Source organism: Ceratotherium simum, chromosome 37 (assembly GCF_057802395.1).
Source record: "Ceratotherium simum simum isolate JZ-2026a chromosome 37, ASM5780239v1, whole genome shotgun sequence".
NCBI lineage: Eukaryota > Metazoa > Chordata > Mammalia > Perissodactyla > Rhinocerotidae > Ceratotherium > Ceratotherium simum.
In genome coordinates this window covers 20,151,501-20,167,851 of record NC_141936.1, presented here as the reverse complement: position 1 = coordinate 20,167,851, position 16,351 = coordinate 20,151,501, and the positions used below count along the sequence as shown (strand labels likewise).

The following is a 16,351-nucleotide window of genomic DNA, read 5'->3' as shown; positions in this document are numbered from 1 at the left end:
TAATTTGTCAATGACCCTGGATCTTTTCCATCTTTCTTCTCTGCCATCTTCAGCATATTGGTTTGTCCTCTCTGCCTGGCTCCACTTATGGTCACAAAATGGCTCCTGAATGCCACAGGATGTCACAGGTAACGTCTAGAGCAGAAATAAATTCTCATCCAAACAGACTGTATGTGCTTATAAAGGTTTTACTTAAATCACGAAAGAGGAAACTGTTGTTGTAGAGAACACAAAAAGTTGGTTCTCTGAATGTTTTCAGGAAAGAAATGTATATATTTTTTCAATTCAATAAATATATATTTTTTATTTTAAATATATATTTATTCATTCAATAAATGAAAAAAACGACTCGGTTAGATACAAAGCTGATTAACATTCCACAGGGTTAAAAAATAAAGCCTTTGGGGTTAATGTTTCTTCAAGTCTCTACAAAAACAACACCTTATCAATTTCTACAGGTTAATCTTACAGAACTGTAAACTTGGTTCTTTTATCAGTAGCGGACTGTAGTCAAAAATACTGTGACAACAGTTATATTCCCAAGAGTATCAGATGAGGGTCAAGTAGGCGTATTAGAAAAACTCTAGTGTTATATTAAAAAAAACCGAGTGATCATCATTTTGTCTTTTTTAAAGTTTGGGATAAAATTTTCTTTCAGATAAAAATTGTTTTACATGCCTTAACCACGGGGAATGAAGGCAGTTTAATTGGCTTAGAGTAGTTTTTCCAAACTGAAGTTTGCAACCAATCAATGGGATGGTAGGATGGGAATCAACGTAGTGTATAGCAACCAGTATTTAAAAAAAAATGAAATAGAAAAGAATATCAGAGTGTATGAAACATAATAAGGTCAGGTATCAGTTTTGTGATTCTGTGTGTGTGTATGTGTGTGTATGCTGGGTTATAAAATGTCGTTCCTAATATGGGTAATGGTTAAAAAGTTTGAAAAACCCTGACTTAGACCATTTAAGACTCATCCCGAGAGCTGCAAAGGGACCCATGTAAAACACAACTGCTTGGAAAAGGATGATTAAAATCAGGGTTTTGTCCTCAAGGAGGCAGCTGGGGAATGGCTGCTGGGTAGACAACCAACAGAGTGGGCGACAATAAGTGACTGACCGAGTGGTGCTCAATCCTGTTGTTCTCATCTTCAAACCCCATGAGCTAAGAAAAATACCTTGCACACCTTTTTGGCTGCTGTGTGACTTTAAGTGACCCACCCACCACCTGCTTCATTACTTCAAGCTCAGGATGATCTAAATATCATAAAAGTCATCTTTTATTTCCCTTTGTGACATTAGTTGTCTCCATATATCTGTTTTCCTTCACTGATATAATAATTGAAATTTTATCTGGGCACATGGCCAGATAAGGACTACATTTCCCAGCTTCCCTGGAACTAGGTATGATCACGTGACTAAGTATTGGCGGGTGTGGTGATGTATGCAAATTCAGGGTTGTGTCCTTAAAAGGCAGAGGTATGCCCTCCTTTTTCTCTCCCTCTTTCTGATACCTGGAACGAGGACTCATTTTGGACCACATGGACAAAGGCAATGCCTTAGGGATGGTGGAGCAACAAAATAGGAGGTGTCCAGGTCCCTGGCTTGCTGTCATATCAGCTCTGGATTATTACATAAGCAAGAAATTAAACTCCTTTCTTTAAGCCACTGTTACTTTGAATTCCTATTGTGGCAGCTTAACCTATATCCTACCTAATACCCTCTTCTTATACATTATCAGTAGAAAATGGTGGAAGTTTGAAGGGCTAAGGTGCATACAAATTTGGCCCATCTGATTTTAAGGCGTGTGGACTTTAAACCATGCTCTCAGACAGTGACTGTTTGCCCTCATGTCTGGTCTTCAAAACCCAGCAGGCCGAGGATTAGATAGAAGGTCAGAGAAAAACAATTCTTGCCCGTCACACGTGCTGCTTAGATTAGATTAAACCATATGAAATTATTTTTTTAAGAGAAAAAAATAGTCAAATATTAGCAATTTCATAAATTTAAATCTAATAGAACTGATGCTGGATTTCACAGATATGGATTGTGGAATTCACAAATGGGAAGCTCTGCAAAGGTCTTTTCTAAAGGGCCTTTGTCCTTTCTAACTGGCCTTTCTAATTTGGCCTTTCTAAAGGCCAAAAGCTGAATCCCCATGGCAGAGGGCCCTTAGGTGCACACCTGGATCAAAGTCTCCTGCATGTCACTAGCCTGACTTCAGGTTGTCACCAGAGATTCTGACAAAGCCTTGAGAAATGCTGAATCTAATGGGATGACTTATAACATCCTGAATCTAATGGGATGACTTATAACTATCTTAAAAGAGACAAAGTGAAACCAATAAAGTGATGGCAGTTAGCGACAGTTTTGTCAGGGGCTGTAGACTTTGAGAGGAGGCAAGAGTCAGGTGATGATATGACTTAAACCCACGTGTCAATCTCTTTTGATGGAGCTCACTGTGTCCCCTCAGTCAGAGTACTGCAGATAACCATCTCTTCTCCTGTCCCTCAGCCAGTCTGACAGTGTGGTACTACGGCAGATGGCCATCCCATAGCTTATATGTTACAGGCCCAATGGTGTTATGAACACTAATTTCCTTGGCCTCCATTTCAAATTCCCAGGAAAGAATCTGATTGGCCAAACATAGCAGATGTTCCTGGAGCCCTGTGCCACATCTCCTTGGCCCATCTCTGACTTCAGCTGCCACTGTAGCGGACAGTTCCTATGAGCTGTTTTCAGGTGTACATTGTTAAATTTTGATTTCTGTGTAGACTACATCATGTTCACCACCCAAAGACTAATTTACCATCCATCACTGTACACAGGTGCCCTTTTACTCCTTTAGTCCTCCCCCCCTTCCCCTCTGGTAGCCACCAATCTAATCTTTATATCTATATGTTTGTTTGCTGTTGTTGCTGTTTTTATCTTCTACTTATGAATATCCCCAAAGCCTACGTAGCTCAATCAATTTGCACACAGGTGTCAGCTGGCTGCGAGAGGTAGGCACGAGGGAGTTATCACCTCCAGCAGCAACTCCAACTTACAGAAGACAGCCTCCTGTACTTTAGAGGGACAACTCTGAGGTGCTTTCTATATGCTTCCTCCTAGGGTTCCCAGTAGAACTGAGCTCCTATAACCTCAGTGGGAACCAGCCCAATAACACTCTTTATTGGTTTTCCTTCCTTCCGTGTCTCCCTTCTTCCTACTGTCTTACTCTGGCTAGGATTACCTCCCACATGAATTGCATGTACCCAAATCTTTGTCTCAGACTATGCTTTTGGGGGAACACAAACTTAGATCCCCAGTATGGGTCAGATGAGCACTCCCAGACCAATCATTTTTGGCAGGGGCAAAACATGGCTGCCTAGAGCCTACTCCAGGGCATGAAGGTGGGTTGAGGGAAGTAGCTGCTAGAATTTCCCTGAAGATTGGCCAGCGATGTTCCATACACTAACAGAACGTTTGGCTGAACTTTTGCATAGAGGTAGGTCAAGGTGTTTCTTGCAGATAAAGTCACAATTTTTCTTTAAAAAATTGTTCTGAGTACCTTTTGATTGCTCTGGGAATAGAATTTCTTTTTTTCCATTTTATCTTTTCAGTGATATATTGGAAAGTTACTTATTTTAAAATACCTCTCTCATATCGAAACTTTCTACCGAGCTCTCATTAATTGTAAGCTCCCACCCTGGTTCAAGCCCTCATCATCTCTTGCCTGGATTACAGCAACAGCCTCCTACCTGGTCTCCCTGTTTCCAGTCTCATAATTCCTCCAATCTCTTCTCCACTCTGAAGCCAGAGTGACTTTCCCAAAATACAAATCTGATTGTGTCACTCCCCTGCTTAAAGCTATCTATAGTTTCTCATTATACAGTCACGCGTCGCTTAAAGACACGGAAACGTTCTGAGAAATGCGTCGTTGTGCAAACATCACAGAGTGTACTTACACCTAGAAGGTATAGCCTACTACACACCTAGGCTACATGGTTCTAATTTTATGAGACCACCGTCATATACGTGGTTTGTCGTTGACTGAAATGTTACGTGGCGCATGACTGCATTTATGTTTAAATTCTCCATACTGAGGTGGCTTCCACTGCCTGAGGTGATTTGGCCCCTGCTAGCTCTCCAGCTTCGTCTCCTGCCTCTTACACCCTAAGATCCAGTGCCTCAAGCTTTTTTAAAGCTCATCTAAAGGAATTTGTTCCCTATTATCTCCAAGCCTTTGTCTCTGCTGTTTCCTCTGCCTGGAACACCATCTCCTTCCACCCCTTTCCTTCCTCCCTTGGCCTTCACCTAGCCAACGTCTACTCACTCAAAACCTGTGTTCAGGTTTTGGCTTAAATAATGCTCATCGACTCCAGAGTGGGGGTATCTGAAATGTTCTGCTATGTTGCCCTGCACATCCTAGTCTTTGCATATATTATCCAGTGACAGGCTCTTGAGAGGACACTCAATGTATTGTTGTTAAATCAGTAAAGGAAGGAATTGAACGGATTCCCCTGGGTTTTCTGGAAGGATTCTCCAAGCCAGCTTGGAGATTTTCACTTTAGGTGCAGCTCACTCCTTTCCCCGAAACATGAGACTCAGGCCTAGCCCGTCAGAATATCACATACGCTGGCCACAGGGCCGCAGGTCAGGGCCTGGCAGATGATCCAAGTCGAGGCAATCAGGCATAGTCAGAGCCGAGATTAGGCCTTCTGCTCAAGGAACCAGGAAAAATGGTTTTAATTTCCACTGGCCTTAGAGCTGTGAGGATGTAAGAAGCAGATACAGAGGGAAACAGAGCCAGAAGTTGGAGGGGTAGAGGGAAGGGAAGAGTGAGAGAGGAGACTGTCTCCTCATTTCCAATTGTAGCCTGAGTTATCTCTCCATTTTGGAGGACATCATTCAACTCTATTTCACTGTTTACTTGGCCCCAGGCCCAAAGTTATGGGAAGACCGAGCGCAACCAACACCGTGTATGAGGGGCCAGAGGCATGTGAGAAGCAAAATGTGCTGAAGCTGGGAGGTCTCAACATGGGGCTCCCTAAGGCAAAGCAGGACATCAACCCAGTGACTCGCACGCTTCATTCAAGAAACATTTAATAAGCACTCAGAATATTCTTGGCTCCTGTTTTTCAAAGTGTATTAAATGGGGCCGGCCCGTGGCTCAGCAGTTAGGTGCGTGCGCTCTGCTGCTGGCGGCCTGGGTTCACGGCCCGGGCGCGCACCGACGCACCGGCTTCTCCGGCCATGCTGAGGCCGCGTCCCACATACAGCAACTAGAAGGATGTGCAACTATGACATACAACTATCTACTGCGGCTTTGGGGAAAAAGAAAGAAATAAATAAAACTACAAAGTGTATTAAATGGATAATCTTTGTCAGAATTCTCTCAGGTGTTTCCTGCTGAATTAGAAACTCCAGGGCCCAGGAATCTGCATTTTTAAACCAGCTCAGTAGGTGGTTGGGATTCACACTGATGTCTGAAAACTACACAGCTGTACGCACTGCGCTGGGTGCTAGGGACCTAACGCAGAACAAGGTGGGCGTGGTCCCTGACTTCCCAGTCTAATGTGTGTTTTGGGGGGCGGGGGCTGTGAAGGAACAGCGGATTATACTAAGGTGATATGGTGCTAGGATGGAATCATGGAGATCCTAGCAGCGGCGCTTAGCTCAGACTGGGGAGTCAGGGAAGCAGTACATAAAGGGCATCAAACCTAAACCTGGAGGATCTACAGCTCTGGAGAGAAATCTGTACTTCAGAGAAATATGGGAGTCGTGAGCCCTTGGAGAGTAAGCGCAGTCGTGGCCGTGAAGGAAATGGCTAGAGGGAGGGTGTAGAGAGAGAAGCGGCCGAAGGATCGACTTGTGAAAGACCTCAACCCGCCCCAGCCCTCCTTCCCCAAAATATCTGTCCTCGCCTTCGCCGGCCCTTTCGCCCCTCGTAGAGATAAGCCCGCGCCCAGGATCGCTGAGCCCCGCGCGGCCACCCACACGCCTAGCGACAGCCAGCCAGCTCCCCGCCCCGCGGAGCAAAAGGGGGCGGGGCTTGGCTCCGGGGGGACGCTCCCGCCGCCGCCGCCGCCCGGAGACTGCGCGGAACGGCCCCGCCCTGCGCGGTGACGTCAGCGCGCCCGCGCGCGCGAAGAGAGGAGTGGGAGCCGCCAGCAGGGAGGCGAGGAGGCTCCGGTAACCCAGGCTGGGCGGGGGAGAGGAAGGGGCGGGGCAGGGCGCCCCCCGAGAGTGCGGGGTCGCCGTCCAGACCCGAAGCGGTAACCCTAGAGACGCTCAGCATCGCTTCTTCTCCCAGCAGGCCCCGGCCGGCCGGCGATGGAGTTTCCGGACCTCGGGGCTCACTGTTCCGAGCCGAGCTGTCAGCGCTTGGGTGAGGGGCGGAGCGGGCAGGGGGCGGACCCGGCGGAGAGGGGCTCGGAACTGCACGTGGGGCGAAGGGTGGGCTGGGGGCCGTAAATACGAGAGAGGGGCGGGGCTCGAAGTTGAGCGCCGCGGCTGAGGGGGCGTGGCCAGGGAGATAGTGGACTGGGGCAAGGGTGCAGTTTGTTGTAAACAGGGTGGTGTTTTCCTTCCCCTGAGTGGAAGGCTTGAGCGAGCGGGAACGACATCGAGGTCCCGCTGGACCTGCAATCCGACCCACTCCCTGCAGATTTTCTGCCGCTCAAGTGTGACGCCTGCTCGGGCATCTTCTGCGCAGACCATGTGGCCTACGCCCAGCATCACTGTGGATCTGCTTACCAAAAGGTGAGGGGGCGGCCTGAGGGTGAAAGGGGGCGGGTGGAGGATGCATGCAGAACCTCCGGAATCCCTCTGCCTCCTGTTTCCTCTCCTTTATTGTCTTTCTGAGGCTCAGTGCTGGGAACATTGTTTCCTTGTGCGTTTAGGGGGGGCATATCCAGGTTCTTTGAGGACCAGATATTTGGTTGGACTGGGAGTGGGCCACAGACTGACCCCTGCTCCTTAACTATAGGACATCCAGGTACCTGTCTGCCCACTCTGTAATGTGCCTGTGCCTGTGGCCAGAGGGGAGCCCCCTGACCGCGCTGTTGGGGAGCACATTGACAGAGACTGTCGCTCTGATCCAGCACAGCAAAAACGTAAGGTAAGCGTTGGAGGGGTTAGCCATGACCACGGATGCCTGGAAACCTGAACAGCTGTTAGGATGGTGTTGGAGAAGGGAGTCAGAGTCTCAGCAGAGACAAACCTTCCCACTCTGCCTCAGATCTTCACCAATAAGTGTGAACGCCCTGGCTGCCGGCGGCGGGAAATGATGAAGCTGACCTGCGAACGCTGTGGCCGAAACTTCTGCATCAAACACCGTCACCCACTGGACCATGATTGCTCTGAGGAGGGGCACCCAACCAGCAAGGCAGGGTAATTGCAAACAAGTCCTCTACTTGCCTTTGGGATCATCCCATCCTTCTGGAACTGACTCAACCTCTATCATTACAAGTCGGGAAGCTTCAATCCTGTCCTTTGGCTAGGGGAGTCTTTTAGCTTCCTTTTTGAGTGCACATTTTCCAGACTGTGTGGAGGAACTCCTCTTCTGACTTCCTGGGTGAGGCCTGGGAGGAGCATGGAAGCTGGCTATTCTTGGTGGCATGCCAAGACTGTCTCTTTCCTACAGACTTGCTGCCATCTCCAGAGCACAGGGTCTGGCTTCCTCCACAAGCACCGTCCCCAGCCCAAGCCAGACCTTGCCTTCATCTACCTCTCCCAGCAGGTAGGCCTGCCCCCTTCTCCTCTCCCTTTTTTCCCTTTGCATCTCTGACCTCAGCCTCTTGAATGTCTGCCACAGGGCCACAGTGCAGTCTCCGTCGAGGACAGCGTCTCCAGTGACTGCTTTGCAGAATGACTTGGTGAGTTGGGCAGAGGGTAGATGGACAGAAGCAAACCCACACAGAGAGTCAAGTCCAAGGCAACTGGTCTTGTCCTTTTACAGAGTGAAGATGAGGCTCTGCAGCGAGCCCTGGAACTGTCCCTAGCAGAGACCAAACCCCAGGTCCCAAGGTACCTACTCTCTGGTGAGAGAGGGTGTGATGTGGGCAAGGGCTCAGTTTGGAGTGAAGTTGGTGAGACCACTCTGACCCGATGCAGGATAATAGTTAGGAACTTGGGCTCAAAATTAAGCTCATGAACTATATGACCTTTGACAGGTTCTCTAACTCACTAGGGTCTTGATCTCCTCTATAAAATGGGACAGTACTAATACCTACTTTGTAGGGTTGGATGCAAACTGAGGTAATACTCAGAAGTGCCTGGCACAGTGGTGCTGAACAGATCAGGTGCTCGCATTTTAGATATTGTCTCAACTGAAGCTGTTCCTCCTTCCCAGTTCTCAGGAGGAAGAAGACTTAGCTTTAGCACAAGCACTATCAGCCAGCGAGGCAGAATACCGGCAGCAGCAGGTACGAGGAGGGGGTAGAGATGGGGTCCTGCGCTTCGAGGGAGTAAGGGGGGGGGCAGTTCCTTCTAATCTGTAGAGAGTTTGGGGATGGTGGTTATCCTTCTGTTTTCAGTATGACTCCAGCCCACGCTGAGCTCTGAAGTGAGGACTGTCCTCTCATTTTCTTGATGTCATGCTCTGTCTTCCTCTCCTTCCCCTCCTTTCCCTCCTTCCCCTCTCCTTGCTCCAGGCTCAAAGCCGCAGCTTGAAGCCGTCCAACTGCAGCCTGTGCTAGGGCCCTGGGCGTGGGGAGGGGGGCTCAGCTGAGGAGGACTGTGGCCCTCACACCTCTAGGGTACACAGGGAGAGGAGACCCAGAGCAGCCCGGAGTGAAGAGCAACGTGGAGGCCGCCTCCAGGGAGCATCAGGAGAAACAGCTTGTGGAGCTGAGCCTACAGAAGGCCCTGCTGGCCTCTCCACTGCATGAGAGAGAGCATGAACTGTTCCCTGGTTGGGCCCTGGGAGGATGCTGGTCATCCCCCTTACACTGGGGCTGCCCCCACGTGTAGGGGGCAAGGAGGGGCCTGGAAAGAATAAAGGATCTTGGCAGTCAATAAGACATCCAAGTGGTATGTTTCTTTCTCCTCTCCAACCAAAAACAGAAAAGTCCTGTCAAGAATGTTCACCTGGACCTAAGGGGAGAGGCCCATTGCAACGCCCTACATCACAAAGTCACAGTGATCCTAGCACAGTTCATACTTTTATTTCCCTAAAAAGTGCTTTTCTGAAAGGTCCCTTTCCCTCACTATAGCGAGCACCATACCCCAAGACCAGGATGAAATATGCCAGGGAAGAGGGCTACATCTTACTCTCCTCTGAGTTTTCCTTTGGGAGGGAAGCAGCCACACTTGTGTCACCATGCCTTAGTCTAGGGCTTGGTGTCTTCAGAGAGTTCTTCCTGGCCCTGCTGCTGCAGCTCCCACATGTCAGCATACACCCCGCCTTGGGACAGCAGAGCCTCGTGCCTGGGGCAAAGAGGAGAGTGTAAGTCCCAACTCTCAGTTTAACCCCTAGAGTCCTCGCCCCAGCCCACAGAGATGACAGAGGGGATTGGCGAGGGATATTTCTTTCAGAACCCCTAAGATTTCACAACCTTTTCCTGGGCCCCTGATTCAGAGGCCCTGCCCTGTTCCTCCTGCTGTGTCTCTTACCGTCCTCTCTCCACAATGCAGCCATCCTTGAGGACGAGGATCTGGTCAGCATTGACCACAGTTGAGAGCCTGAGAAGTCAGAGGTCAGTTACTTACCACAGCACCAAAAGCAAGCCCCGCTGCCTGCTGCCCGGTGCCGTACCTGTGTGCCACTACGATGGTGGTGCGGTTGGCGCAGACTTTGGCCAGAGAAGCCTGGATGGCCCTCTCGTTTGGCGTATCCAGCGCTGAGGTTGCCTACAGAGAGGGACTGGGTAAAACCGCCCCTGGCACCCAAACTCCCCCATGGAAGGAGGATGCAAACTGCTGGCAGAGGCCTCGGGAACAAAGAAGAACTTTGCATTTGAGAAACTGTAAGGTGTTTTTGTGAAACACGGATTCATGCTATCTATCCTCGATGGAAGACTGTGCCCAGCGGGAATGGTGTGGGCACAGGCAGGGGAGGAAGGAGGAGAGAGGGCTGCCCGGGGCCCTCACCTCATCCAGCAGAATGATGTCTGGAGCCTTGAGAATGGTGCGAGCGATGGCGACACGCTGCTTCTCCCCACCGCTCAGCTTCAGTCCCCGCTCGCCCACCTGTGTCTTGTACCCTGTGGATATTGCCCACCTCCCTCAAGTCACACGTAATAAACTCGGTCTCTGTGACCAGATGGGCAAGGAAGGGATGGAAGAGAGATCAGAGGGCGTAACAGGACTAAACTGGACAGGGGAGGGACTCTGCGGGGGAAACTCACCTTCAGGGAAAGCCAAGATGGCATCATGGATGCCTGCAGCCTGAGCGGCCGCCTCCACCTCATCATTCCCAGCTGTGATGCGGCCATAGCGGATGTTGTTGGCGATGGTGTCATTGAAGAGGACAGTGTCCTGGGGCACCACTCCAATGTGAGACCGGAGGGAGATCTGGGTCACCTGGGGCCAAAAGACCGAATGCCCTGGCCTGTGAGATCCCCCAGGCCTGGGAGGTAGGACGGGCTGGCAGGAAGCACGCGGGATGAGAGGCCCTGGGTAAGAATCCTGCCCCCCCCAACCCTCCAAGTCCTAGCTGTAGGGGCAGATCCCTTTACCTCTCTGAGTCTGCTTCCCCATGTAGACAGAGAAAACACTTTCTGTCTCCGCTTCCCTGCACTGCCGCAGATCTTGGTACCTCGTGTGGCACCAGACAAACCATTCCCATGACGGCTTTAGTTGTGTAAGCCATGTGGTGCTGGAAAAACAGGTCTCCTGCCCCAGCTTGTTGCAGGGGTAACATCTCCTTCTCCTCTCCCTGGATGCCCAGCACTTCCCTTCTTTTACACACAGGCCCCTAAGTTACTGTCTTCTCCCAAGCAACCTTACCTGTGAAACGTCCTGCCCATCTATCCGGATGCAGCCAGAGCTGACGTCATAGAAGCGGAACAGCAGGCGCAAAATGGTACTCTTCCCTGCTCCAGATGGGCCCACCTGTTGCATTGGAAACAGAGGGGAAACATTCTCAGGCCTGTTGGCCTGTTGGCCCTCTGACCCCAAAGGGTGAGTCACAAGCTACCATGGGCACTGGAATGAGGGAAGCTTGAGGAGTTGGGGCCAGCTGGCTGGGTGTCTCTCACCAGGGCCAGTGTCTGTCCAGGCATCACGGTGAAAGACACATCCTGCAGGGTCTCCCGCCTGCAAGGAAGAGCGGCGTGGTCAGCAGGCCTGCTGCACTCCCAGTGCCCCCTCCATCGCTGGGGCTTCTGCTGGGCCCCGCCCCTGCCCTGCTCGGGCCCTCTTGCCAGGTCGTAGGCAGCTGAGAAGCAGGGATGAGGGGCAGGGAGGCAGTGTGTAAACGGACAGTGGGAATGGGGGCTCACCCACTGGCATAGCTGAAGTGCACGTTCTCAAACTCAATATGGCCCCTCTGGAAGTGAAGGGGCCCCGCTCCAGGGAGGTCCTTCACCTGGGAGAGTACCATCAACGCGTGCCACTGTTACAGGCCTGGTATTCTCCAGACACAAAAAACACCACGCAGGTTCCCGCTTCTTACAAACCCTACTCCTCTCTCCACTCACTTCTTTCCCCTCTTTCAGCAGGTCAAACATGTTCTCCATGTCAATGAAGTTGGCCTGGATCATCCTGCAAGAAGAGCACCGGCTGGAGCTCCTCTGAGGAGCTGGGGAGTAACAGCGCCCCGGACAGCTGAGGGCCAGGGCTCAGGTTACCTGTAGTAGGTGCCAAACCAGTTGAGGGGCCCGTACAGCTGGAGGATATAGGTGCCAAACAACACAAAGTCCCCGACCTGTGGAGATCCAGAGAAGAGGACCGAGTCACAGGAGGCCAGCAGGCTGTCACCCTGTCCACGGACTGTCACCCGCCTGCTTCCCATCCAGGAGCCTGGTGGCCTAGACATAAGCCCCGGGCTCCTCTTCCCCGTCCCCAGCACAATTCCCTTACCTGTAGCTTCTGCTTGCCGACAAAGTACGCACAGAGCAGGGAGCCGGCGAGAAGCCCAAGTCCGATCACCAGGTTCTGGGTCTGATTTAGTAAAACCAGTGAAGCATTTGACTTCCACTCCAAATCCTGGGGCAATAACATGGGAGGGAGGAATGTCACATACACGCCAACTGTCACCAAATCCAAACCTGGGCCCCAGCACCTTCAACCTTACAGCCCACATTTTACTCCTCTCGGCCTTTCTGCAAGTCCAGGACGTTGCTCTCAGTAGGCCTCAAACCAGCATCCTCACCTGAAACTTGATGATGGCCTCCCGATAGCGTTCCACTTCATAACCCTCCGCGTTGTAATACTTCACCTGAGGAAGTCAAACCACCCTTGTTCGACACGGCTGCAGCGTCCAGCACCCAGATCACCTCCTCCAGATTTCCAACTTCTCCTTCCCAATTTTAAACAGCACACGTCGCACCCCCCAGCTCCTCGTCAGCCCCGGTGGTCCCAGGCAAACTCCACATCTCCGTGTCTCACACCACTGCCACCGAGGCCTCCGTTACCGTCTCAAAGTTTAGCAAAGAGTCCACCGCTCGTGCCCGGGTAGCATTTTCCTGGATGTTCATAGCTCGTCGAAACTTCGCTCTCCACTCGGTGACCACGATGGTCAGGGCTGGAGAGTGACAGGAGGAGGAGGAGGGGGAAGAGATCACGACATCACTCCCGACAGCAGAGACTGTATGTGTACGGCTGCTACCTGCCACACATGCACTAACTCTACGCTACAGCCCAGGGACCCAAACCCTGGAGGGAGAGCCCGAAGCTCCCTGAGGGAAGGGGCTGTGTCCAAGATGTCTTTGCAGCCTGTACAAAGCCTCGTGTGTAAAATGCTTGTGGTGAACAAATGAAGGCAAGCTGCATCTTGTGACATGAATGAAGTTTCTCCTTGACTTGCATCCACAGCGGGCACCAAGTGGAACCAGGATGCCCTTCCTCGGCCCTTCATCCAGGTTGGCAGAGGAGAAGCCCTCCCATCACATTGGGGAGCAGAGGGGCCTGTTCAAGTCCACTGATCTACAGCCTCCAAAAGCTGGGTCACCTGAGCCGGGGCAGTGCCCACCCAAGGGAGTCCCTGGATGGTCCATGGAGATGGTTTCACCAAGGAGCACTCACCGAGGTACAGACTCATGCACAGGAACACAATGAGGCCAAACCAGGCGTTGAAGAACATGCTGAAGTAGATGATGCCGATGATGATGTCGGCCAGCGTGGGGATGATGCTGAACACCAGGTAGCTAGAAGGGCAAGCCAAGCGACAAAGAAGGTTTACGGGCGTGGAGCCAGCAGCTCTACCTCTAGGAGTTTCAGTGTAGTGCTTTGTTTTCAATAGCAACAGACTACAATCAAGCTAAATGCCCCTAAAGAGGTGGACAGCTAAATAAGCCATAGCATGCCCAAACTACAGAATGCTCTGGATCATCTACAATGAATGAGGGAGATCTTCATGCACAGACGAAACTACATCTCCATAACATTTTGTTAATAAAGCACTCTGAGAGTGGCGCCTGTCATGTACCATTTGTTTTAGTAAAAACAGCCACAATACCACTCTGGTTCTGTGAGTCTGCACACATATATGTAAAAATGCAGAAAAGCAGAACTCAACACACTAAAAGGAGTGGGGACCGCTGGAGAAGTGAGCAAATTTAGAAAAGATGTGCTCTCTGTCTGCTTTGAGTTCTTACGAGCACTTGTACATTAATCTTATAATTTTATTAAAAAAGAAAAAGGATGGAAGGACAGCTCGTCAAGCTGGGTCTGCTCTCCTGAGAGCCCTTCCATCCCTGCCTCTCCAGCCCCACCCTGCCCTCCCCTGGCTGGGCACCTGAGCAGCCCTGTGACACTGGACGTGCCCCGGTCCACGATCCGCAGCACCTCCCCCGTGCGGCGCCCCAGGTGCCAGCGCAGTGAGAGTTCGTGCAGGTGGGAGAAGAGGCGCAGCTCCAGCTGCCGCGATGTGAACTGCTGCACGCGGATCCACAGGAACGTGCGCAGGTTGCTCACGAAGCCTGGGGGAGCCAGAGGAAGCCTCAGTAGGGCTTACGGGCCAAATGACATCAGCCCACCACCAAGATGTGAAAGGTCTGGGGGAGGAATGCCTGTGGGAGGGGACTACCAGGAGGAGGGGAGGAGCCAACACCAACCCGGGTGAGAGCAGAGTCCCTCATACCTGTACTGCCGGTGCCACCCCCCTGGAGGAACTTGAGAAAGACATAGGTGGTGACAGTCCAGGCCACGGAGCTCCAAGGTGCCTTCTCAGTCAGCAAGTTCACTACAGAGAAGATGAGGCAGAGCCCACTTACGGCCCCTAGGGCTCTCTTCAGGAGAAAGGGCCCCAGACACCAGCTACAGCCTCTTTCTGACTACCCAGCTCCCAACTCTGTCCCATCTCCCTAGGCTAGCTCCCCACCATGCCCCAACCAGGCCAATGCAGGACCAGAGCACTGAGCTAACTCTCCTCCCCTCACCTATGTCCCTATAGAAGATAGGGACCAACACGTTCAGTCCCCGGTCCAACGCCATGAGTCCCACACAAATGAACACAACAAGCTGCAGAGCTGGACTCCGCCGGGGCCACAGGTAACCACTCAGGAGGCGGAGCTTCCTGCCAAGGTCTCGCCAGGTAGACTGTGGTAGCCCCCCTGCTGACTGCACCTATGATGGTGAAACACACATAGGAGGGGAGCACAGAAATCAACAAGTGCACTAGCCAGAGACCCTCTAGGGAAAACATATGGGATTGCAGCTTATAGGTATCTGAGATCCACAAGTGACCCCTGATGGGGTCAGAAAGGCTAAGGGCGCCAAGGTTGGGGAAGGAAGCAGTTTATTATGGTGGGAAGAAACGATGACAGGGAATGGAATTAAGATAGACCCTAAGATTCAGAAGTTGAGCTATACCTGGCTCCCCTCTACGTCTTGATCCTCCTCGTTGATCCGCAAGGTGTAGGACTGGGGTCGAAGTCCAGGGGCCCAAAGCCCCAAGACAAAAAGCCCTCCAGAGACCACATACCGCAGTACCCACAGGCTAAACTGAACCTAGAATGAAACGTTAGGAGTTATCAAGGTGGGCCAAAATTCCATTGTTACTACAATACCCATAACAGGGCTGGGAACTGGTGTAGGGCACACCCCCAAGTCCTCCTCAGAGGCCCAGCATTTACTAGGCTTAAAGTCCACAGTGACTCAGCACAGACACGCCCCACCAGCTGGCTATCAGCTCCCCGCTGGCGCCGGCCCCTCCCTTCTTCCCTTTCTTAGCAGCATCCCAAAGCGTGCAGACAGCATGACCAGACATGCTGTCCTTTTTCCCAGCCCCTGTCACCCACGCTTCCCCTTTCCCCACGAGGTCCCTCACCTGCTGGCCCAAGTCTGCCCTTGCCCACCACCATTGTGGGCTGTTCCAAGACACCAAGGCCAAATTCTCGGCCGCAAATGCCACAGTCCAGAAGAGCAGGAGACCCACGCTGTGCCTGAACTTGATCCAGATGCCCATTGCTAGTTTCTGCCGTGCCTGGTTCCGTTCCACCACGAGCAGCCCCAGGCCACAGGCGCTGGCCAGAGTCCCCAGTATGGAAGCCAGCAGCAGGTAGCCTGGCAGCGGGCCCCCCTGGGCAGTGCCCATCCGGCCAACCAGGCCGGCTAGGGGCAGCGCCACCTGAAGTGTGGCCAGGAGCAGCTGCAGCCCGTAGGGAGCGACACGAGGGCCGGCCCCCCACGACAGCGCGTCGGCGCCAGGGGGCCGCTCCTGACGCTTGCAGGGAAGGGCCAGCACCAAGGCCAGAGCCCCTAGGCCCATCAGCGTCGAGGGCACGAGCGTGAAGAAGAAGCAGGGACTCACGCCACCTTCCGCCCAGGCCGGACCCACGGGCCCTTCGGCCTCGCAGTAGTTGCCCACAGTCACCATGGCAATGCGGGGCCGCAGGCCGAGGCTGCAGGGACTGCGGGACGGGAGAACTGGACCGGCCGCTCGGGGCGGGGCGTGGAGGCCAGGGTGTCTCGGCTCATGGAGTGCAGGGGTCCCAGGGCGCGGAGGTCGCGGCAGGGACGCACGTGGACCCCGCGACACCGCCCACCCGCTCCGCGCACGCGCCGCCGCCACGCACACACGCAGGGCACGCACGCCGTCTCCGCCCGCCCGCCCCTCGCTGGCGGCCCGGGAGCCTCCTGCCAAGCACCTGCGCGCAGGAATGTGGAGCGGCGACTGCAGCCGCTTTCCTCTGCAGCAGCCTCGCCCATCGGGGCGGCCCCCCGGCCCTACCCAGGGCCCCCATTGGCCAAACGTCTCCGAGGGG

The 16,351-nt window shown here is 52.7% G+C and overlaps 2 protein-coding genes across 5 annotated transcripts; one reads left to right on the top strand and one right to left on the bottom strand.

Annotated features, from left to right (window-relative positions):
- Window positions 1-6,090: 6,090 nt before the first annotated feature.
- Window positions 6,091-8,920, top strand: ZFAND2B (zinc finger AN1-type containing 2B). Of its 4 annotated transcripts, none has more exons than XM_004427577.3 (10): window positions 6,091-6,173; window positions 6,295-6,369; window positions 6,649-6,743; window positions 6,970-7,101; window positions 7,222-7,373; window positions 7,627-7,722; window positions 7,798-7,858; window positions 7,942-8,009; window positions 8,335-8,407; window positions 8,636-8,816. In XM_004427577.3, exons 2-10 carry the CDS (start codon window positions 6,315-6,317, stop codon window positions 8,678-8,680), a joined length of 777 nt encoding a protein of 258 aa, XP_004427634.2. In that variant the 5' UTR covers window positions 6,091-6,173; window positions 6,295-6,314; the 3' UTR covers window positions 8,681-8,816. The 4 variants fall into 4 exon arrangements, with proteins under 4 accessions (XP_004427634.2, XP_087280923.1, XP_014640799.2 ...); XM_014785313.2 differs by having other exon boundaries at window positions 6,101-6,173; window positions 6,298-6,369; window positions 8,740-8,920; XM_087424796.1 differs by having other exon boundaries at window positions 6,101-6,173; window positions 6,298-6,369.
- Window positions 8,921-9,126: 206 nt separating this feature from the next.
- Window positions 9,127-16,170, bottom strand: ABCB6 (ATP binding cassette subfamily B member 6 (LAN blood group)). The gene is made up of 19 exons (XM_004427579.3): window positions 15,415-16,170; window positions 14,958-15,095; window positions 14,525-14,711; window positions 14,227-14,328; window positions 13,882-14,065; window positions 13,170-13,291; window positions 12,560-12,669; window positions 12,298-12,363; window positions 12,006-12,131; window positions 11,774-11,850; window positions 11,624-11,687; window positions 11,426-11,511; window positions 11,183-11,240; window positions 10,932-11,036; window positions 10,331-10,505; window positions 10,074-10,186; window positions 9,739-9,833; window positions 9,597-9,665; window positions 9,127-9,410 (listed from the first exon to the last, which is right to left on the bottom strand). The coding sequence occupies exons 1-19, from the start codon at window positions 15,961-15,963 to the stop codon at window positions 9,314-9,316; spliced, it is 2,523 nt and encodes an 840-aa protein (XP_004427636.2). The 5' UTR covers window positions 15,964-16,170; the 3' UTR covers window positions 9,127-9,313.
- Between the last annotated feature and the right edge of the window lie 181 nt (window positions 16,171-16,351).